Source organism: Rhea pennata, chromosome 1, assembly GCF_028389875.1.
Source record: "Rhea pennata isolate bPtePen1 chromosome 1, bPtePen1.pri, whole genome shotgun sequence".
NCBI lineage: Eukaryota > Metazoa > Chordata > Aves > Rheiformes > Rheidae > Rhea > Rhea pennata.
The window spans coordinates 197,735,882-197,759,503 of record NC_084663.1 but is presented as its reverse complement, the minus strand read 5'-3'; the positions used below and the strand labels follow the sequence as shown (position 1 = coordinate 197,759,503).

At 36.3% G+C, this 23,622-nt stretch overlaps 1 protein-coding gene across 1 annotated transcript in view; it reads left to right on the top strand.

Moving 5' to 3' along the window:
- RNF17 (ring finger protein 17) overlaps window positions 1-23,622 on the top strand; it is a 52,922-nt gene that overhangs the window by 5,088 nt on the left and 24,212 nt on the right. Inside the window, exons 6-19 of the mRNA XM_062583848.1 lie at window positions 1,744-1,824; window positions 3,379-3,479; window positions 4,315-4,486; window positions 6,266-6,342; window positions 8,155-8,229; window positions 9,743-9,808; window positions 9,992-10,035; window positions 15,986-16,147; window positions 17,385-17,574; window positions 17,990-18,155; window positions 19,439-19,629; window positions 20,750-20,888; window positions 21,291-21,444; window positions 22,780-22,895. Coding sequence (XP_062439832.1) covers window positions 1,744-1,824; window positions 3,379-3,479; window positions 4,315-4,486; window positions 6,266-6,342; window positions 8,155-8,229; window positions 9,743-9,808; window positions 9,992-10,035; window positions 15,986-16,147; window positions 17,385-17,574; window positions 17,990-18,155; window positions 19,439-19,629; window positions 20,750-20,888; window positions 21,291-21,444; window positions 22,780-22,895 — 1,734 coding nt within the window. The remainder of the gene's footprint in view (window positions 1-1,743; window positions 1,825-3,378; window positions 3,480-4,314; window positions 4,487-6,265; window positions 6,343-8,154; window positions 8,230-9,742; window positions 9,809-9,991; window positions 10,036-15,985; window positions 16,148-17,384; window positions 17,575-17,989; window positions 18,156-19,438; window positions 19,630-20,749; window positions 20,889-21,290; window positions 21,445-22,779; window positions 22,896-23,622) is intronic.

Sequence of the window (23,622 nt, the reverse complement as noted above, 5' to 3'; positions counted from 1 at the left end):
TATATTAGTTTCTAATGCAGTTTTGTTGCAGTTTCCGTAAAAATGCTTGTCTTTTCTGAACATTCTTGAAAAAAATACTTGAAATGAGGCCATATAACGTGTTACCTTAAACTATAGTGTGTTGCCATTGACAAAGTTTTAAACAAAATAGTCTGGGGTCATCTCTTTAAGTGTATTGATGGTCTTAAGTAATCTTTTGATGGTAGTCACCCCTTCTGTTGACAAAATTCTATTTTCCAGAGAAAGCTGTTGAGACGTGTATTTTCCCGTCTTTCGAACTCATCCTTTGAAAAATCACATTTATTGAGATGATACTGATTCTAACTTGATAAGCTGACACTTCCTCTTGTTTCATTCATCTTTTTCAGTCTTTTTCATTCTTCAACTAGTGACCACTAGATTTTTGGCAGTATCATTTTATCTATCATTGAGTGAATATATATCCATATGCTTTGAATTCTGAATTCATTTATTATTGTGCTGCTGATCATAGAACAATGGAATAGGGAGGGAGCTGTTATTCCCAGACTTTTTCTTTTTTTTTTTAATCTATTGTGTCTCTTTGTATCTGCTCAAAATAGAGTGGGAATGGTTGACATAGGGAGATACTGCTAACACAGTTAGCATCATAAAAGCAGGAGGATTTTCTTTTTCCTTTTTTTTCTTTTTTTTTTTTTTTTTTTTTTTTGGCTTCTGAGGAGACATAGTTTGTCTGAGATGTTTAGATACATTAATCAGAAAATTGTCTTGGAGATGAAGGTGACAACAAACCACTTAATTTAAACTCTATGATCTCTAAAATAATGCTTGTGACTAATTCAGCTCTCCAAGAAAAACGCCTAATTGTGGTGCGAAAGCAGCAGTAGTTGAAGAGTCTGCTACCTACTTTCACTTACACCAGTGCTTGGTCAGAGGCAAAACTGTTTCCAAGTCAAGCCTTAACTTCTCTCCTGTGTCATTATTCTGCTAAACTATGAAGAACTCTTAAGTACTTGAAGAAATTTGGGTATTAGTTAAGTTGCCTTTTGGCAAGCTAAACTGATTGCCTGATAGTTGACAGGCTTAAGCAGCTATAGCCCTAACCTCCACATGTTGCCCTCTAATGACTTTTGGGGACATCCCCAACTAGTGATCTTTTTTCTTTATTTGTTTTTAGTAGAATAGTGGCACTATTTAGTGATGCTAATGACAATATAAGTCACTTCTGTTTGTACACTTACTTCTATGCTGATTATAAACCAAAATATCATTATCTTTCCCTTCATCAGCATAAAGCTAGGAGCTTCTTAGATATTTATGTGTTACTGCTGTTTGTTGTTGTTTCCTAAATGCAGTTCCTAAATACTTTATTTACTACTTCTCTTGGGTACAATGTTTCAATTTTTTAAATCTGATTTGCTTTCTTTGCTCAGTATTTGCTGTGTTTATGACCTTGCATTCTTTTCATTTAGTCAGTTTTTTTTTAATTAGTGTATATAAATGTATGCATTTAATGGAAAAACAATTTAGAATCCTCCTTTCAGAGATACTATAATGAAAATAGTCTCTGTTTAAAAATGTAATTTATATTAGACAATGTTCGGGGCCTCTTTCCTGCTGTAGAGCTACTCAGAGCCTTATGGAAATGATGAAGAGTCACTCACTTCAGGTGCTTCTGTTAATTAGAAATGGCAAATTATTACAGTCCATCCTGTCTTCTAATCATACAAGTGACTTACTTTTCTCTGGCAAACTTTTTGACAGGACAACAAAACTATGGAAGATATTGATGAAGCTTTGTGGATAGCTATTTGTAATCTCAGCCACTTAAAAGATGCAGACGAGGTGAGTGAAAATAAATTGAACAAATCTATTAAGTCTTGTTCTTGACTAAAGCTTCTTGTTACAAGTAGTCACACAAAAACATGTTCATGCTCTTACTGCCTTTGCAGTGTTTACTTCTATGTCTGTCTGTCCTTTAACTGTTAGCATTATTTCTTGTGGAATGTGCAGCATTAAGCTCCAGACTGTACAAAGTACATGAGCCTGTACTTACATACATATACATACATATACATACATATACATACATATACATACATATACATACATATACGTGGATGGACCCAATAAGCAACAGAACTGCATATAAGCCAGCCTGTAAGTACTAGCTTGTGTTTCCTTGCATCAAGGTGAAGTGCAGCATTCTTTTTTGCTCTAACAGCTAAGCTAACTCTCTAATTTTCTTGTGCCTCTTTTGGGATCTGAAGACGGAAAAGAAATTATCTGTGGGCAACAGGAGTAATAGTTCTCTTTAAAAAAAAAAACAAAACAAAACAAAAAACACGGATGATGTAAATTCAGACATCTTTTGTGTGCAGAAAATGTTTTAATAGATATACTATGAACTTATTTAAATTGATTATTTGTTTCAACTTTAGTTCTTATTTATATTAACGTGCTAAGGAAAAGCTTGGACCCTTGCCATTTATTGACATTTTTACATGTGTTTTAAGTTACCAAGCACAAAATATTTTATGATCCAAAAACCTAAAGAAAATTCATTCTAGTACATGTTGAGTGAAGCACCCTTAAACACTTCTTCATTCCCTCTCCAGTTTGTCTTGCTGCAGTGGCTGATCTGTTATCTTGTAAAAAGCCTTAAACTTTGGCAATTTTTATAGCTAATGCACATAACTGTGGTCTTCAACAGCTTTTCAGCAAAGGTTGAGTATTGCTAGTACAATATTGTATTACTGAGAGGTTTTTTTTTAAAAAAAAAAAAAATCTCTTTATCAAATGTAACTATAGCAACAGAGAATTCATGCTTAATAAGAGGAAAAACCTTTTGTTTCCTTAGTGCTAACAATGAGTTTAAAAAAAGTAGGAATAGTAGCTTGATAATTACCTGCACACATTGCTATATTAGGATGTCAAGTAAGGAAAGTGAGGCCGTGAGTCCAAAACAGGAAAATACCTCTTGCCTATTAGACCTAAATAAAGACTTTGGTTGGCATGATGCAGTCAGTGTGAGTTGATTTTGAGCTTAGAGGAAACAAAAGAAGGGGTAAACTATGATTTTTTTCCCCATTATATCTTTATAATTACCCTTTATTGCTGTAATTCAGTCCATGGTGAGGGCTTGTTGTTCTAAGAATACTAGTTCTACTGAAAGTTACAGTGCTGAAAATTGAAGGTTAAAACCGGGCATTGTGGGTCTTTTTGTTTGGGGGCACTTTTTTGCTTTCAGTCAAGAGCAACCACACTGGGCTTAACTGTCTCTACTTCTACTGGAGTGTTTGTTTCTGTTGATTCATTTGTTCTGTTCTGAATAAAACCAGAAATATTAATGTGAGAACAATGAGTGAATGAATGTTTATTCACTATTGAACGTGATAGATGCTGAAGTACTTGGAATTGAAAGTGAAACAGGAAGGAGACAAGGTGGCAGAAATTGCAGATAGAATGTTTGATGAACTTACTATTTCTCTCCAGTCCAGGTAATGTTCTGGTTTGTCGGGCTGGGGGTGGAAGGGAGACTGAATTATTCTGACTAATAAATTCTTTCCAATTCAGCTAAAATACATAATTATGAGTAAAATTTCAGTTTTCCTTATAACAATATTTCATAATACCTGTGTTAATCTTTGTACAACTTTTTTGCCCATTCATAATGGTATCTTAGTTTTTGGAGCTATTCTGTATGACTGGAAGAAACTAGGATATGTAGTCTCTGTTGTTTAAAAAAAAGCCCTTAAATAGTGTTCTTTGTGTCTGTTCTCTGAATTAGCTTGATTCTGAACGTGCCGTTGATAATACTGTTAACAGATGATCAGTGTGAGAACAAGAATAGCTTACAAAACCAACTTTTCTGAAAATTTTCAGGTTTATAAAAGCCCAAGAACTTTACTAGTTCTTCATTTCCAATAATACTTGTATCTTCGGATTTATGTATGTATATATGTATGGCAAAGCTTAGTATCCCAGAAGAGCCTGTAGAAGGGGAATCTAGTATCTTAAGACTGAATCACAGAATTCAGTGTTTTAGTCTGTGGTTGAATGTGTATGGAAATATCTGGAGGCTTGACTGGAGAGGGTTTTTTTTTTTAACATTTAATAAAAATATGAAATATTAAATTTTTTGGTTCACCTGATTTTTATTTCAAACTTCCATGTGTCCATTTATATCACTGTATCGGAAAAACAATACTTAAGTTTGGGATGCATCCACTTTATGTTGTGGTAGAACTGTGGCAATTGTGTTCTACAGTTCAAGTTTGAATCTGCACTGCAGTATTTATTACATTCTGAAAAGTAATGTTGTTTTTAATACAGGAAAAGGAAACTATATGCAGAATTATTGATGAATATTGACAGTTACAGTGCAGAAGTTGCAAAGGCTAAACAGTACATTGAAGAGAAGAAAAATTGTTTGATTGGTGCCGTTAGGATCGCAAAGGAATTAAAAATTACGCCTTCTGTAAGAACCTACTGTGATCTGGCTCAGGTAGTAAAATTCTTGCACGGCAAAGTAATTTCTGTAACTACTACATTCAAATATTTGTTGAAAGTTATGATTATCCATCTTTCTTTATGATATTTCTGCGGTAAAGTAGTCTATACTTCCCACCTCCCTCACCTTCCCCCTCTAAATTTGGTTTTGGTCATGAATTAGGGCATGATGACTGACTGGTAGCAGAAAGATGGTGCTTGCCCCTAAAGAGCTTGCTATCCAAAACAACAAATGGAAAGGGAGGACAGGAAAACAGTGACACAGTGGAACAGTGAGCAGTGAAACAGCAGTGATTTCAGGACTTCAGAAGTTTCTCAAGTCTTTCCCATTCCAGAGTTCTCTAATCTTACCAAGCTTCTCCAGATTTAAGTCACACTCTCCTGAGCCTCCTGGTCCCAGTCTTTTACTGCTTCTGTTCCTCCCCATCGTATCTGCTGCTCGTAGAAACACATACCTATTGTACTGTATTAAACCAAAGGTCCATCTAATGAAGTCTCCCGTCTCTGACAGCAGACAGGGAAGGATGGTTGGAGGACAAAACTGAGAAAGTGAGGAGTTAGGAGTTAGTGTAGGAAATTGCAGGTTAGGGATTTTGTGATTTGAGGTTATGTCAGGACCACTATATTGAGTAGCAGTTGACTCACTCTGTCATCAGCTGGTGTAACATGTCCTTGGCTCCTTTATACTGCTGGTGGTGCTTGAGGAGTGTGTATTGTGTCTGTGTGCACACATACCACAGAGGTGGCAAGTTCCACAGGTTAGTATATGAGGAGTATATAGAGAATAGCCTCTTCTATTCTTTCTAAACCTGCTACCTGATTATTTCATTAGGAGCCTTTGTAGTTGTGTTGTGAAATAAAATAAGTAACAAGTCCTTAGCCATTCTTCCGTGCAACTCAGTGTTAAACTGTCATATTCCCCGCATCCAGTTGTCACTTTCAGTGTGAAGAAACTTAGTCTCTCTCATCTGATCATGGATGGAAGTCTGATTTTATTTATTTATGGAGCTTCCTCCCTTATCCAGTGTGATCTTTAGCAGCTGATACCTACCCACCCTATGCTCCCATAGGCTGCTTCAGGTTCAGTCTACCTTCTTGTGTTGAAGTTGTCCTCTCAGTGGCTGTTACACAAAAAGCTGTTACAAAAGCAAAATCCTGTTCCTACTTCTAATTCACAGAATTGCAGATTGGTTGAGGTAGGAAGGGAGACCTCTGGAGATCGTCTAGTCTAACCCCTCCCGCTCAAGCAGGGTCACCTAGAGCAGGTTGCCCAGGACCGTATCTGGATGGCTTTTGAATATCTCCAAGGAAGGAGACTCTGAGCAACCTGTTTTAGTGCTCTGTTATCCTCAACAGTAAGGAAGTTTTTTCCCTATATTCAGACAAAACTTCTTGTTGTTCTGTTTGTGCCCGTTACCGCTTGTCCTATTCCTGGGCACCCCTGAAAAATAGTCTGGCCCCCATCTACCTTAGATTCTCCCTTCAGATACTTACGCACATCGCTAAGATCTCCAAGTTGAACAGTTCCTGCTTCTAGTTAGTGCTATGGTTAGGAAAAAACACAAGTTTTAGGTCTTAAGTGGTGTAAGAAGACATATTTTGAAGGAATGGACTTACTGTGACCTTAATTATGATCAGCTATAAATGAGTAGATTTTTATTTTTCTGTATAATTCAAAATGTCATATTCTGATTATGTCATGTTGTAGATAATAGATGTGTGCATAATCTGCTTTTTGTGTAATAGAAGCTAAGACTGCACTTCTTAATTTCAGATTATTCGTAATCTAAAATTGACAATTGAGGATGAACTCTCAAGAGTGAATAGTCTGAAGGAGAAAACATCTCTAAGGTAAATGACTGGAGCAGGGGGTAGGAGGAAGGCAAATGAATGCATTGTTTATCTCAGTGACAGAAGCTGTCCATTTACAGATTAAACAGTACAAGTCAAGCTGCTTCACCTTGAGTATGTTAAAAAACTTTTACTAGTCCAGGTGTATACAAATATATTGTTAAAAATACGCAGTATCTTTTATCTGAAACATCAGGGAGAAAAAACATTATGGTGTACTTAATTTATTAATACGTAAAAGAGGAAATACACCTGCATCTGAAAAATATGTGGCAGGCTTCTAACGTTTTAGACATTCTCCCTTCCCTTACAAGTAGAAATAAACTGAAGAATTAGCAGCTTAAGTCTGTAGAAGTTGCGAACATATAATTTCTATACCTGAGTGTTAGGAAAAGAGCAGGAAAGAAATGTATCACAGCTGTGATTCAGCTGACCCTTTGCAGTTGGTAGAAAGGCTTGTCAGAGAACTACAGTGCTCAGAAGTGATAAAAAAAGGGAAAGAATAAGGATGCTGCTGGGTTAAAGGTTTGTTGCTGATGTACTAATAATGGTTGTTACTTGCTTGAATGTCTGCTGCCAGAGGTTATTGGAACATGTTTGGGAATCCATTTTGTTTAAGGACATGGAGCCACTTTCGGTGAGAAGGAAGTGTGTTACGTTGAATTCTGACTGACAAAGAGGAATGAAGCTGAAAGATAACTACTTACAGTCAAAGTATGAAACGTTAAGGAATCAATTAACATGTGAAAGGAAGAGTTATAGAATATGAGTTAAAGAATTTTTAAAAGCACCCTATAGTAAAGTTGATGAATTGGTGGATAAGGCCTCATTTAAAGATAATGTGTGTAGTGAAGAAGGAGAATTTCAGAGATTCTCCCAACCTAGAGGAAAGCCAAAAACCAAAACATTAAGTCAGTTGTTTTGTAGGGGAAGACCTGTTAAGGATCTGAAAATGACAAATAGATTGGTAGAAGAGAAATAAAGGAGACTTGATAAAGGATGAGTATAAAGGCCTTGCATGCTGGTGCCTTTCAGCACCTGTCAGCAAAATAGCACTGAAGGTGAAAATGTAAAAATTGATAAGGTACAAAAAACTTGAGATTGATTCCGTAACTGTAAAATACCAAAGAAGAAAGGATAGGTGCATTCCTGAATAGAGGAAAAAGAGAAGAAATGCTTCAGAGAAGATCGCATGTTCAATAGTACATACGCTTCAGTTTTTCACAAATTGTCAATGATGACTAGACAGTTAGCAAAGCTAACAATTTGATTGAATAAAGCTGTGTTTCCAGTTCTGCTAGCCTAATTATTGTAAAAGTACTTACAAGATGTTACGAGCTTTTGTTTGGGAAGGGAATTAGAGCTGCTCGTTAGTGTAATGATAAACAGAACAAGTAAAGAATATATATGTTTTGGACTTCAATTAATGGGGTTTTTTTCTTCATATTGTTGGAGAGGGTTTTTTTCCTCTGTGAAGAAAAGTTGGTGGAATTTAACTTGTTATTGATGAGTACTCCATAAATAAATACTGGAGTACTGTGTGTGAGAGAGAGAAGAAGCTAGGAGAATTTTTTAGTATAAATGTGAGGATAAGGGAGCAACCAAATCTGTTGTAAATAGGCTGTTAACATGCCAATTTTCACTGTTCTTTTTGTCCACAAGTGAAGGAATTAAATAGGTAATTAACCTCTTTTTTGCCTCTAAATGTACTACAGGAATTCTATTCTAAAAATGATTTATATCTCTTAAAGTGTCAGAGTGATTCAGATCATCATTGTGACTTTCCTAATGTTTCTATTCTTTTTTTTCCAGTTTCTTCATAAATACTGATGAAATTACATCTTTGTTAAAAAATATGGGGAAGATTGAATGGGGAAAAACAGCAAAGTAAGCTTTTTTTTTTAATAGGATGGATACAGTAATTTACCTAGTCTTCTAATGGTTAAATATTTATTAGAGATTGAATTCAGAAAAAAGTCTGTGTATGCTTCAAAGAGTATGAGGACAAATCAAAGAAAAACTTCAGATGCTGTTATTTTGGCTGGCATTCCAGTTAAACCAGTTAGTGTTTGTGGTGACATTTCAGTTTTGTGTTTCACTCAAATATTTTCACTGTATCATTTAAGTTATTTACTGAAAACGTATTTTTTAATGGTGGATGTTATTCCAGCTTTGGCATTTTAATGATATACTGAAAATGTAAACATCTCTATTACATGAAAATTGTTTCATGCAAGTGCTGGAAAATCTGCAGCAAATACTGAAATTTGTAGTATTTCTGCTTCACAGTCTAACTGCTGATTGTGGCAAATGTCAAAATAATTGACTTAAGGGTTTTCCTCTGGTTCAAGTTAATCTGATTTAATTAGATTCCTTTACTTTTCCTCCAGTCTTTGACATGGAATTGCTGTTAAAATGTAATGGAGGCCTATTGTCATCCCTGGTAATGTGAGAAAAAGGTTGTCACATACTGTAATAATACTTGGAAATCCTGCAGATTACAGTATGGAGTAACTGTCAGTAGAACGGCATCTAACATGCTTTTGTTTTTAACATAAACTCTGTCCCATTACTAATGTTTTCCAAAATTTTTTTTTTTTTTTTTTTTTTTCGGGCACTGTTTGGTCATTTAATCAGGGGCAGCTCATGTTTGTGCTGACGCTGTGCCCAAGGACAGAAGGAGGAGTCTTGCTAAAGAGAGATGATGAACTAAATTCTGCATATTGTTTTGTAGCAGTTTGTGGACTGCTCTTGGAATCTCTTGCTTAGATTGAGGAATAGTTTCTCAAAGAATGAGTGACCCTCTCTTTATCTGAGATTTATTGTTACATTGGCAAAAGTGTTAAAATGCATTGAGGAAAATCTGTTTATATACAATGGCCTGAATAACCTATGCTGCTCTCTTGTGTGTTTATGGTGTCAGGAATCCCCCATGGTGTCATATATTACAGTTTGGAATAACCCAGATTTGACGATCTTGAAAGCATACTGTAAAAAAAATCTTTCTTTCAGTATGTAGTATAGTGCAAAGTACTGTAGTGCATAGTCTGTAGTATAAACCTTAAACCTTAAAAAAGGTTAAAAAGAGAACAATGTTAAATTAGGAAGGGACAAAATCTAGGCCACTGCTAGAACTGATCTTTTTAGGGTTCAGGAATAGTTTTACTGTTCTATTGTGTTGGTCTTCAAAAACATTATGCAATTTTTTGAGAGATACCAATCTTCTGATTAAAAGTTTCAATAAATATTATAATAATAAAAATTATTTCTGCTGTTTCAGCCAGTTTTATGAGTTATTTTCAAAGCATTGTGATCTGTTTTTAAAAGGAGAAAGAAAAACTTTGACTTGAATGCTTCTCTGGAAACAAACCCAATTCTTTTAATTCCTGTCTCCAAATAGATGTTTTCCTAAATACAATGAAGACAACGGACAGCACACTCTCAGGCCTGATGACAAAGAAGAAATGCCACCAGGCCATAATACTCATTTTTCTGTAGACAATACCTTTCCTGCACTTACCAGAGAAAGGAAAATAAAAGCTCTTGCAAAACCTGGTGTTCATGAAGAAGTGAAAAATACACGAGTACAAGAGTTACTTACCATGATACATCGTCAGACTATTCCTGTTCTGCCCAAGACTCTGTCCAGCCCTGATGTCATAATAGAAGAAATAATTGAAGATGATGAGGAAGGTGAGTTGCTTAACAGCTGATGCTTTCAATATTCAGTTATCAGTCGTAATGTCATTTGTTAATAGCATGTTTGTAGTCAAACTCAGCACTCATACAGACTCTTTGCTGACTCCTGCATTTCACTTTCTCTTGCTTTGAACTTCTGTGGTTGCTTTTTTTTCTCCCTTTAGTTTAGCTTAGTGAGAACTTCCCTACAACTTTTCTCAAGTGGCTGTTACTGTAAGTTTGTGTCTTCCTGGATAAGTTTCTTTGACTGTTTTAGTTGTTACAATGCTTCCTGGAGTATCTGGCATTGTCCTACCTTAACTAGCAACAACAGTAAGTTCTTCAGTTTGTCAGTTCTTCTCTGGACAGATTGTAACTACTGAGCATAGCTAGCAAGTCCAAGGAAGTTATCTTAGGCTCTGTGAGACTGCGTTGTAGTGGTGTGTCCAGTTTTGGACCCTTCAGTGCTGAAAGTCACTGGCTTACTGGAGCAAGCTTCAGCAGAGTCAGTCAAGCTGGCTAGGGTCTGGAACACATGAAGTATGAGAACAGGATGAAGGAACTGAGCTTCTTTCCCTCAAAGCCCTCGAATGTTGAACTTCATGGCTGTCTACAGCTGCCTGGTTTGGTATATATAGAGAAGTTGGAGCTAGACTTTTCTAGGAGGTACACTGATAGGACAAGAAGCTACAGACACAAGTTGGAATATGGAAAATTGTAATTAGATACTAGGGAAAGCATGTTACCCTGAGGGTGATCTATTACCCCACTGTTGGGGGCAGGTTTAGCTCAGTTGGTTAGAGCGTGGTACTGCTAATGCCAAGGTTGCGGGTTCAGTCCTCGTATGGGCTATGCTGAGGGTTGGACTAGATGATCTCCAGAGGTCCCTTCCAACCTTACCATTCTATGATTCTATTTAGCCCAAGTCTAAGGCTCTCTTCTTATTTTCAGATTGTCTTTTAGGAAATTAATCAGGTTTCCCAACCAATACCATGCTTCGTTTTTTAAAAAACTTTTGAGTATTAGGGAGGCATGTATCATAATCATTGCTGTGCAACTGACCTTAACATCCTAAGGTTTTTAATTTTCTTTTTTTTTTTGTGCTCATGCTGCCTGCAGACGTCTTGCTTACAATGCTCTCTGCTGACTCCGCTATTTCAGCTTTTTGACCAAGACTAGACAAATAATTGTTAACCATTACCATTTGTTATTCATACAATTTATTGTTGACAAGCCATGTTTCTACGAGTGCTTTTAGATATGTATGTTCCATTCTGAGTGCATATATATATATATCACATGCTCAAGTTTGGAGACTTTGCCTTGACAGTGCCTGTACAGCAGATAACCTGTTTTTCCTTTTAGTCTGCATCAAGGGCATAGTAGACAAAACATAGTTCCTTTCATTTGCCATTGGTAAATGATGAAGTTCTGCTAGTAGATCATAGCTTTGACTTTATAACCGCTTTTGAGACCTGATTTTCTTTACTGATCAATCTTATTGGTGGTTCAAGTTCCCATTTGTCTCCTTTGCTGCATGTTTAGATTGTACTACATTACTTGCCTGGCCAAATAAGCCTTAATTTCTGTTTCTGTTCAGGCGTGATAGCATGTCTTCTTTCTGACCACTTTGCTTAGATCTTGATTTTGTCAAGCTCTTCTCAATAGTCAGGAGGAACATGGCAGTATGTATGTTGGTTTTGTAAAAAGTTTGAACTTCAGGTCTCTGAAATTAGCCTAACTACTGGAGTGGCACAGACCTGGCAGGCCAAGACATCTAACCCTTGAGAAAAGGAACTAGGCTTTTAATTACAGGGACTCTACTAGATAGAGGAACAGTGCTTCACCAAATACGTGCTGAGTGCAGTTCCTTCACATTCTGTGCTAGAGAAAACAGAAAAAGGCTTACTTTACATGCAAGATAAATCTATTGGCTCAGTCTTGAATTCTAGAGCATAAGACTGTCAGGTGTAAGCTCACTGAGGATCAAAGATTCATATTCAGAAAAACAGATGCTGATGACTAAGATGACATTCTTTAAACCTAGAACTGGAAAGAGAAATTCAAGGAGAAAATGCCCTCTTTGTCATTTTTTTTGAGGCTTACCTTTCTCAACCATCCCCTTCTGAAATACACAGAAGCACACTCCTCTGCAGCAGAACAGCAGTGATATGTTCAACTTACCAAACTCTGCAGAGGTTCCAGAAATACAAACATAAACTTTATTACCTATGCACTCTGACAAGAGTACAAATACAATAGCAGATTTGCATGTTGACTGTCAGTTCCCTTTATCAGCTTTACTATGCCAAAGCAGGAGTGATAAAGACTCCCTGCATCGGTGTTGATACAATGCCTGTGCTCAGTTCCATTTCTGTGCATCCTTCTCTTTCTTGGGAATCTTCTCGGGATACTGTGCACCAGCAAATCTTCTTGCTTTTAATCTCAAAAGATATGTTTGTATCACTGAAGTGAACACCCACAGAAGTATTTTCCTCAAAGTGTTGTTCTTAATAAAATTAATGTCCTTGCACCTATGAGCTAAAATGGTAATACAAATAGTCAAAATTCCAGGTTGCCCAGAGAGGTTGTCAAGTCTCCTTCTCAGAAAATACTCAAAGCGTGCCTGGACATGATCCTGTCTAACACGCTCTACGTGACCCTACTTGAACGAGGGCGTTGGACTAGATGATCTCCAGAGGTCCCTTCCAAGCTCAACCATTCTGTGATTCTGTGAAACTTCTCACTTTGGAACCAGAGTATTGGTTATGTGATGTGAATTTCAGAGCTTGAGTACAGCTGTCTAAAATTATTTCAAAGCTTATTTCAAAGTCCTAGTGGACTTAATAAAACACTTTATCAGAACAAAATTTCTTCAAACTGGAGTTTAATAGAAGTTTTGCATTTCCTGAATCTTTCATTTTTTATGGTAGTTTGATAATCTTGGAATTAGCACGTAGGTTGGCCATGTGTATATTTCACTAAGTGGGCATCTGTTTCAGTTGCATCAAATAAGAAAATCTTTTTCTCCTCAGTACCTTTACAAAATCCTTAATTTCTCTTCAATGTATTTGCCTAGATGTATGCATACATTAACCTAACTCATTAAACTTCTTTTAAAACAATAAACAAACAGAACTTCCCACAGAGTGTCCTCAAGATGAACAGAGGAAGAAACTCTTCAAGAAGAAAGCACCTTTTGAACACAAAGCTGGTTAGTGGTTTTCCTATCTGATATAAATGGTTTAGTTTGTTGTAGTAGTTGCTTGTTGCAGTTTTTGTACTTAACTAAGTCTGACTAAGATCTGATGTTGAAGAGAGCCAAGAAGCTTTTTCTTTTCTAAGAAGCTGTTAAGGAAGACACTGAAATTAGGGTTCATTACATTAGGGTTCTAGTTGGGATCAGGAATGCATTATGAAGCAGATAGCATGCTTTTGCTCACCTGTAAGAGCAATTTTGGGACATGTGAACTGAATTCCTTCCAGGTAAAATGAGTCTGGGAGGTGCTTATAGTGTGGATGTCATTCTTGATACCAGCTCTGTTGCTCTGTAAATCCACTCGCTGTTGTACGCTCCTTGCTAACATAGGCACAGTCTTTAAGATTTGCCACAATACCACTTAGTTTGAAGCTGCAATACAGAAGTCCCAAGCAACTTCACAAAGCTTGACATTTGTAGTGTTTCTCAGCAGCTGGTAAATATTTGACCTAATAATATTAGTGCTGTCTCTGACCAGTGCAACTCATTTTGTAGGTCAGTAATTTATATAATGAATTTTGAAGTGCTGTATTGTTCTCCGTCCCTCCCTGTTTGAGATCCTGAATTATGAGTAAAGAGACATGTATGAAAAAGCATAATTTGAGGAAGTAAGTTATTTCCTCCACAGATTCCATAGGCACAATTTGTGCAGTGCTTTGAACAGCTATTCATTGGTAAGTGTGGTAATAGTAATAAAAGTTGAAGAGCAGAAATTGCAGTATTTTGGAAAAAAGAAACTGACCTAAGAAGCTGAGAGAGGAAGAAGTAGATGCAGAAAATACTGCTGCAAAAATGTGCCTTACTGTAGGAAGCAATATTAGCAGAGAAGAGAGATCAAGGAAATCACATTTCTGTTTTATTGCCTCAACATAATGCAAATGCTCTCTCCCTTCTCCCCTATCAATTTTCTCTCCTGTAACTTGAGAATGTATTGGTCATTCTTAATATTTGATAGGAATGAATACTTGATAAGAGTATTAAGGGATTCAAACACTTCATGTTTATAGTGAGTTCTATGGAAATAAGCAGTTAGCAGAGAATTTCTCTTAACACCTAAACTGACGTGAAGCCTTAGTGTGCACTCGCTTGTTATTAGACATCAGAGAATTCACACAGAGAGGTCTCATAAATAACAAAGCTTTGTGTTGTCTGAGCCTGTCTGGGCACTTAAGTAAGTCTCCCTCATATATACATTAAGAAAATAAGATCTTGGAGGTTAAATGATCATAGAGTGGTCATGATTCATAGAATGATCATGCTGTGAATATGTTTTAGCATACCGCTGAAGAACACATTTTATCGAATATTAGATCTTCTTGGATTATGGAAACTGTAATTCGAAGTATGATAGAACAAGTCTTTCATTCACTCCCCCTAGCAGGGTTAGTTATCAAACAAACACACTTTTTGATAAATCTTCCAAATCCTTTTCAGGCATTTGTGGTTTGTTGTGGGGGAGGCGCTGGAAGGGTGGAGGTTACTTGAAGGAACATATTTGTACTGCCTAAATGTGAACAATAGACTGCAGCCGTTTCTTCTGGATCCCTGCGGCTCTAGTGATTCAGAACTGCCACAGCTCCTGTCACTGTCTCTTGTGCTGGAAATACCAGACTCCACTGATCTGCTGAAGAAGCTGTTAATATATGCTTATCGTAGTTTACTTAAGACAGACTAGCTGAATCAGCAGATCATTGGAGATGGTGACCTCCAGCAGGGGTGAGCAAGAAGAGTTTGTGTACCTGGAGCTTAAATCTTACAAGTAATTCAGACTTACTCAGACCATGTCTTAACCACTGGAGATGCCTAAGAATAATTTTAATCTCTGTTTTGGGTACTGAATTTCCTAAGCTTCCAAGCACAGTCCTGTGTATATACTCAGAACATCCTGAATGCAAAATTCTTACACCATCTCTTACCTGTGATCAGTGATAGTTTAGAGACAGACACAGAGAGGATTAAGCTGTAGGATGCTGCAGATCTGTCTGTTAGCTGTGCCCAGATCAGTCATTTACATGACAGGGGTTCTAGTACAGATTGCAGCTGCTTTGCAGTGGTGATGCTGTCCATTCTTTGCAGAAAGTTTCGTGGTTTAAAATACTCTTGTAGGAATTGACACACTGGGCTTCTGAATCCTGGCCCATCCACCACCTTTGGTGACTAGCTTCAAAAGAGGACCCCCACATTTTGGATCCCTAATCAAGGGAGGTACCTATAGTATAAATAATACGGATGCTTAGTCAAAAATATATTTTTATCAAGGGTTGTCTGTTGGCTAGCTTTTGAATGTTCGTTGATCTTCATGCAGTAGTACTGAATAACTATACAAAACTGCTTTTGATTCCTACTCTTGAAAGTAGATGTCTTTCTTAGGCTCTCTAATACACTTACTTGCTTCTCTGCTGAAGTAGAATATAAGGATTGAATTGCTTACCTTAGTTCAGGAGCCTACTTTGTAGGCAGTGAACTTTTTTTTTGTAAGGTGGCTAAAGGGAGGTAGATCTTGCTCTTTCCTCAAAAGAGAGGACTTGGAGAAGTGAATATGATTAGTTTGAAATAAGCATGAGCAGGCTGCTGTGAGATGATTGTATTTGATAAAGAGAAATGTCATCATGACTGATGCAACACAAACCTAATCATATATGTATATAAAAATAGTATCTATTGGTGTCATTTATACTGTGTTTAACATATGTTTATCTTGTTCAGGCTCGACAGAACTCGTGTTTGTAAGCCATGTTGTAAATCCATGCCACTTCTATATTCGGAGATACTCACAGAAGAAAATAGCAGGTTTTTTGGAGAAGAAACTGAAAAACTTTTGTCGTAGTATGAGTTCTTATCTTTCGCCTTCAGATGTTCTGGAATTAGGTAAGTTAGTCATTTCTAAAGAATTACATCCGTTTAAAATACTATCTTGCAGTATTTCTTCCTTGGTACTTGCTTCTAGAAGGTTTTTAGAAAACTCATTAAAAATAATGTAATAGTCTGAATAGACAGTAAAGTTCAATATTACTTTGGAATGTGTCAGTAGATTTATTCTAGTAATACATTTTTTGTAAAATTTGAAGACTAAGTTTGAGCTAGGGTGTGTTATACGGAAGTGGGGAACTTGTGGAATATTTAGCTCTAAATGTGTTGATGTTGGGGTGGTTTTGTACCAGGTAGGTGCTGGTTCTTTCTGGATCCTAGTAAGAGATAATACCCACTCAAATCTTCACACATAATACGATGCTTAATCAGAATTCAGAGACGGGAGTGGAATACAAGATGAGCAATTAAAATCTTGTGTTTTTTCTGATTGTGGGAACCTCTAGATGATGCAGAATTGGATAGACCTCTCAATCAGGACATCGTGAGCTGTGTAGATTCTGTCTTTGTTGAGTTTCACCAGCATTTTGGGCTTTAGAGGTCTTACAGGTTTTTCTTAGAGTAAAACAACTGTATTCATTCATACTGTCAAGGAAAATGATGTTCACAGGAGAACATGGTGCTTCACTTTTAGATAAAGATTAGGATGCAGGTGGTATAATCACCAGTGCCAAGTAGGAGCTGCCTGCAGGTTCCTCTGTTACAGTTAGTTGGCCAACTTTGTCCTGCAGCCAAGGGATATGTGCAACACAGTGCAGGCCTGTGCCTGCTCAAGTCAGCTTTTCTGTGAATTGCTAAACCTTCAGTGTACAATAGTTTTCCCAGTTAGGATCACTGCAGAGATCTTAAGACTTTTTTTCATAAAGGATTTCTTTTTTTTTTTTTTTTTTATGTGAACTTGACTGAACTATTTGCAAATAAAATAGGCTTTCATGGTCATGAGTTTGGGTGTTCCAGTAATAGATATAAGAAGTTTATCAGAAATAATTCTTCATGCAAGCCAACCACCTCTTAGGTATGTAGACATTGTGTAAATTAGTGTGGGGAGAAAACTTACATTGGCTATCAAGACAAGATTTTTAATGTCTTTGTATGTTTATTTTAGAGGTAGCATTCTTCTACCTCTACAAAGGAGTGGAAGCAGTAGACCATTACATAGAACCGTAATGGCAATACATACAATGCAGGATATCTATAAATTCTGCATTTAGTCCATTTTTCATTTGCTTTTCTATAGGTGCTAGAACTTTCATTAAGAGTAAAGAAACTGGAATGTGGTGCCGTGGAACTATCACTGAACTAGTTCCCCTAAAAAGTAAAAATGTGAGGAAGCCTTATGGTCCAGTAAGATACAAAGTTTGTGATATTGCAGTGATGGAAGTATTCCTGATAGATTTTGGGAGTTCTGAAGTTCTGATTTTTTCAAGGTACGTTTACAGAGAGTGTTGTTTGTCTGCAGTTGTTGTTCTTTGACTGTAGTTTCTCAAGAGGATCTCTCTTAACAAACAGATCCTTAATCAGTAAATAAGCTTCATGCAAGCTGATAACAAATATCCAAATGAAACTAGTAATCTTTGCATAACATGTCTCAGAAAAAGTGGAGCTCATGTAAATACACAAAAGAACTGATCTTTATATGTTAAAATGTTAAACTTGTGTTGCAGAAAGAGAATGTGCAAGTCCTGAGTGTTTAAGAACAAAAAATATGTTTTACTCAGGCACTGAATGTTTAGATCTGTTTTAATCTCATAGCATTATGCCAACTTATTTTTGGTTTGGTTTGCTCTTCTTTCAAAGTAATACTGTTTGTTTTGTTTTTTTTTTAATTCCCACTAGCAATAGATACGTTCCTGTTGAGAGGCATGAAACAGCTACTTTGCAAATTATTGACACAGATGACATTTGTTTGTTTGTAAGAAAGCCTGATCAGTATATTGAGGCACAACTTGCAACTATTCCTCCTTTAGCAGTACTGTGTTCATTAAAAGATATTGTTCCCAAAAATGCAGTAAGTAAAAGCTGTTTTTGCTATTTCTTGAGGTTTTTCTGCTGAGAATGTATGTTAGAGAATTTAAATGATCTTCTCATATAAACAGAAAAGCCCCAAGAGGAATAAAGAGTGTATACAAATATATTAAGTATTTATATTAAACATAACTATAAAGCAAACAAGCTTACAGACATCTGTCTTTTAAAAAGCCTCTGTGTCTATAGTGATACGTTGCAGCTTTAAATCTCATTACTTATTTGTAGAGATATCCTTTTGTCAAGTTTAAAAATAAATGAATAGAACTGAAATTCTTATTTTATAGCTGTCTGATAGCTTCATGCAAATAGTAACTCTCAAAAATAATCCACATGGAGAAGTACGGGCTTTAGTTATTCAGGGAGCCTGTTGGGGTTGTCCTTTATTGCTTAAAATCTTCTGCATTGTAAAGTGTCATTTGTTTTCTTCTGGTATAAAACCAAATTAGAAACTTTCAGCTTTCATTCCCGTAGGAAAGAACATAAATTGCAGCTTTTTTCTTCAGTGTTCGCTCTTATTTATTGGGTTATTTTTATTTTTGCAGCATTCACAAGGGAATGTGTATGTCCAACACAGCTGTGTATTTCTGACAATATAACTGCTGGTGTCTTTTACCAGGCTGAGATTATCTGAAATAGTTTTAAGTAGGGCAGATCTGGAACAAGCTTCACAAATGTGGATAAAATGTATTGCCTTGTGGGCTTGGATCTTCAAATCAAAAAGACACAGATTTGAAGTACCAAATGAGAAATGCGTTCATTTGATTCAAGAGAATTAAGTTTAGACAAACTATTTCAAGGTAGATAAAATGGCACAAAGGATGTTGTGGAGAGGAGGAATGTGTAAGTCAAGTGAACAGCTATAGCATGTTGTACATTTGTTGCAAGATACAAAAAGAAAAGAATGAGCTCTCAGACAGCTTAGGAAAGCAAAAATGTAAGTAGTGAGTTAAAACTGCGTGTGACAGCTCCAGTCTGTCTATCAGGAAAATCAGAAATGTTGAGTTGAATGAATGGTACAAATTACAGCCCTTTGCTCTGTCTCAGTTTTATGCAGTTAAAAACACTTATAAATCCATCACAAAGAATAATGTCTTGTGCTGTCAAGGCTATAGACTAGGCAGTCTTATTACGTCTCATAAATGGGTTCAGAATTTCGTCTGTACAGGTGCATATGTACTCACCTCCTTGATCCCCTCCACTCTTCCCTGATTCAGAAGTCCCAGACATCTTGAATAACTTTTTTTTTTTCCCTGCTTAAAACAGAGTGAAGGTTGGAGACAGGAAGCAAAGACAGAATTTTTAAAAATGGTAAATAATAAAGTTGTTTTAATGAGCATATTTAGAGAAGAGGATGGGGTGCTCATTGTGGATCTAAAAAAACCTCCATTTAACAAAATAAGCAACAACATGCCAGTGTCTCTCAAGGATGCATTAGTTTTTTTAGACTTGGCAAGGTATGTGTTTTCCTTCAGTTCATGCTCTTACACCATCAATGATAATTGCATAATACTTCTAAAATGAAGATGTTTACCAAACAAATTATTTTTGCGGTGGTTGAGGTTAATAAATCTTCAGCAGTATCTGAACCTAACTTCTTACAGCTTTGCTAATAAACATTGTTGCATATTCATTTTCACTACTAAGGGCTTTATTTGGATAATGGATCTTAACTCATTTTAGAAAATGACAAAAATTAAGTTCCTGTATAGATTTGGTGAGATTAATGGCAAGGGGATGAAAGGAGAAACTATTAGTGCCCCTCACTGACAGAAAAGCATTGCAAAAATCAACCTTTATCTTTTTGATTTGGCTGGTGACAGCCTGGCTAGTCAGCACGTGTGGCTTTCATCTAGCCACACAATATAATGCATGTAGCTCAACAAATAGCTAAAGATAGGGCATAAGGGGAGCTAGCTTGTTGTTGCCATCATGACAGGAGAGAGCTGCTCTGTAGGGGCCAGTAGAGGTCTGTAGGTAGGAGATAGAGAGGAACATGAGTGTTAGATTTGGCATTTGGATGCGGGGGTCTGGTACACAAATGTCTAGGAAATTGGAATACATTCTGCTGTACGAAGAATAACTTACTTGTTCATATTTGTGAATATTTACTCATCTTGAAGAGATCAGTGACAAGTAATTAATTTTTTATTCTTACCTACATTCTTCTAGTAATTGCTTTTATTTTCTCATAAGTGAAGGAAGGGAAATCTCAAAATAGTTTTGTCAATGAATGTGTTCTTCTGCTTGAATTTTTTAAACAATTTAAATGTACAATACTGCTTTCCAAATGACAAAATCTGTTTTAAGGCCAGCTGCTGTATTACATTTGTGGAGGAAGAAGCACTAAGGTAGAGAAAAAAGGCTGCACAGACTGCAAGAAGGGAAGTTCAAACTATTCATACAAATATGGATGATATTTTTCATAGACCATTCTGTATTTTTCATAGACCATTCTGTATTTTTCATAGACCATTCTGTATTTTTAATGGGAAATTTCTCAATCTGGATATAAAAGGCTTCTTGCTTAGTTAATTTTGACAGAATTTATTCAAAATCCCTTTTTGTTTGCTTTAGATTTAGATCGCAGCTTCCCAGTGAATTAGAAGATAATGTAGTCTTGCAATATAGTCCGCCTAAAATACCACAAGAAACAGAAGAAGTCTCCATTGTAGTTTGTCATATTAATAGTCCTAGTGATTTCTATCTCCAATTGGTAAGTTTAGAAATAAGTTCCATTTATATTTGTACAGAGTTTATTTAAATATTGGAACTATTTAGAATCCACCTTAAATGACCTCAAATTTCCATTAATTCTACCAAAATTCTAAAAAGTTAACTTTCTGGTCACTCTTCTGTTACATGTTTAATGGCTATGTGCGTACAGAAAGTCTTACTGTTTAGTGTCATGACTGAACAGGACAATATTAAAAAATTCTTCAGTTCTTTAATTTACTTTGCATTTTCATAACCACCGTTTAATTTGGGAGGATGACGAGGAAGTGCACTAGTAGATAAAACATCCATTAAAAAAAAATCTGAATTTTCATTTTTTATAATGATGTTCTTAGCTTAATGCATATATGTATTACAGGAGGTTTTGTTTTTCTTATTTTAGATGGATAGCCTAGACTTTTTAGCTCTTCCGAAGAAAATAGAGGAGATATACAAACATGAGGATAGGGAAAATTTGGAGATTGACTGCGCAGTTGAAGGGCAAGCCTGTATTGCAAAATACAAAGATGGAATTTGGTGCAGAGCACAGATTATAGGTGAAGTATTTGGGTTTTTGTTTTTCTCCCCACTGTAAAATACTGGGTTTTCTTTTCCACTGTAATGCTAAATTTCAAAATTAGAAATGACTCTGTATCAGAGTCACACAATGGATATGAATAATAACAAATTGTGATTATTTCTATAGGGAACTTCTATACCAACAAGTGACTTGATAAATTTCATTGTGCTGGTGCATGTTACATACTCTTCCTTTGCTATTTATGGAGTGTTTTATATATACTTTTTAAGAATTAAGGAGTTGCAGTACATATCACTTTTTTATATTCCATTATGTAATTACTGTTAACAGTATTATTTGGAATCATAGAATCATGGAATCATAGAATCAGTAAGGTTGGAAGGGACCTCTGGAGATCACCTAGTCCAACATCCCTGCTCAGCAGGATCGCCTAGAGCGTGTTAGACAGGGTTGCATCCAGGTGGGCCTTGAAGATCTCCAGAGAAGGAGACTCCACCACCTCTCTGGGCAACCTGGTCCAGTGCTCCGTCACTCTCACAGGAAGAAATTCCCCCTCATGGTCAGGTGGAACTTCCTGTGCTTCAATTTCTGCCCATTGCCTCTTGTCCTGTCACATGGGACAACTGAAAAGAGTTTGTCCCCATCTCCCTGATACCCTCCCTTCAGGTACTTGTACACATTGATAAGATCCCCCCTCAGTCTTCTCTTCCCCAGGCTGAAGAGGCCCAGCTCTCGCAGCCGTTCCTCACAGGGCAGGTGCTCCAGCCCTCTGATCATCTTCGTAGCCAAAGCACCCACGACCCGTCCCTGGGGGGGCTTGAACCACTGACCTCTCGGTTAACAGCCGAACACGCTTTCACTTACTACAATTTCAGTGTTCAAATCTGATCCTCTTCTACACAGTTTACGCTTAGAGATTGAATATAGAAGACAAACAAAACGCCCACAGCACTAAAGTTCTGGGGACAGTTTTTTTTAAAACACCATTAGAGCTTTAATTAAGTTGTCATTATGAGTAGTGTGGTGTATTTAACAAGCCTATATATATACTTGACATATATTTAACATACAAATGTGTGTCTCATAAAATTAAAAGATGGTAGTGGACCAAAATGTTAACTCTTTAGCATTTCAGGAATCTTACAGATTTGGCTTTTAAAGACTATAGTTTTAAACTGAGATACAAAATATTTCAAAATGTGACATTTCATGCTTATAGGATGTAGATGTGGATTTTGCTTTGAAACTGACAGTTTTATTTTTATCCAATTTTTGTATTTGTATCCAATATTTATTTTCTGTTTTAGTAACTTAAGTTTATCTAATGTTATGGTTTATGTCTGTCTTGAAGGGCTGCCAAGTCATCGGGAAGTTGTAGTAAAATATGTTGACTTTGGCAATGTTGCTAAGATAAGTCTTAAAGACATATGCAAAGTAAAAAAGGAATTTCTGAGCTTTCCGGAAAAGGTGAGTTAATGCTTTCCCATAATAAATAGACTTTCAGAAGAGGGAAGGGGAAAGAGGATTGTGCACATTCTGAAGTAAATAAAAAGCTAAGCAAGTAAAAGGTTATTACAGTTTCTTTTCAAATGAGTTTATGATGAGACATCTGAAATGTGTTACGGGTGCAAGCTGAAAACGTCTTTATGAGGTTGCTTGGCTTTGAATGAAACCTAGAGTTTACCTTGGGTTTTAGTGTGTTTTTTTTAATACCTTTTCCTACTCCGTAGATAGCCCAACTAATTTTTACATTTTTTAGCTTTCAAACAGTGATTGAATAATGCTCTTGGAGTCTCTTTTTTTTTTTTGTTTTGTTTTTTGTGGAGTTTAAGGGATTTAGGATGTGGAGTTTTCTTAACATTGCATCTTGTAGAAGTGTTTTTGACAAGGGGCAAATCTGAATGGGAAAAGAAAAGGCAAAATATTTTTTTTTCATCGAATAAAAATGCACCTAAGCAGAAAAAGATTTTTTCTTCAGCTGTTAAGTAGATGATTCTAGTTGCCAACTATAATTACACTAAACTGAAAAACTTCGTGTGTCAATTTTTTTTTAAACCTATAAACACCAAGAACAGTGATTATTTGAACTACGGTTAACCAATGCCAGTTACTGGGAAAAGAATTCAGTTGCTTACATTTTGAACAAATTTTGCTGGGGAAAGTTTCAGCCAAAATCATTCAGCTGTTTTTGACA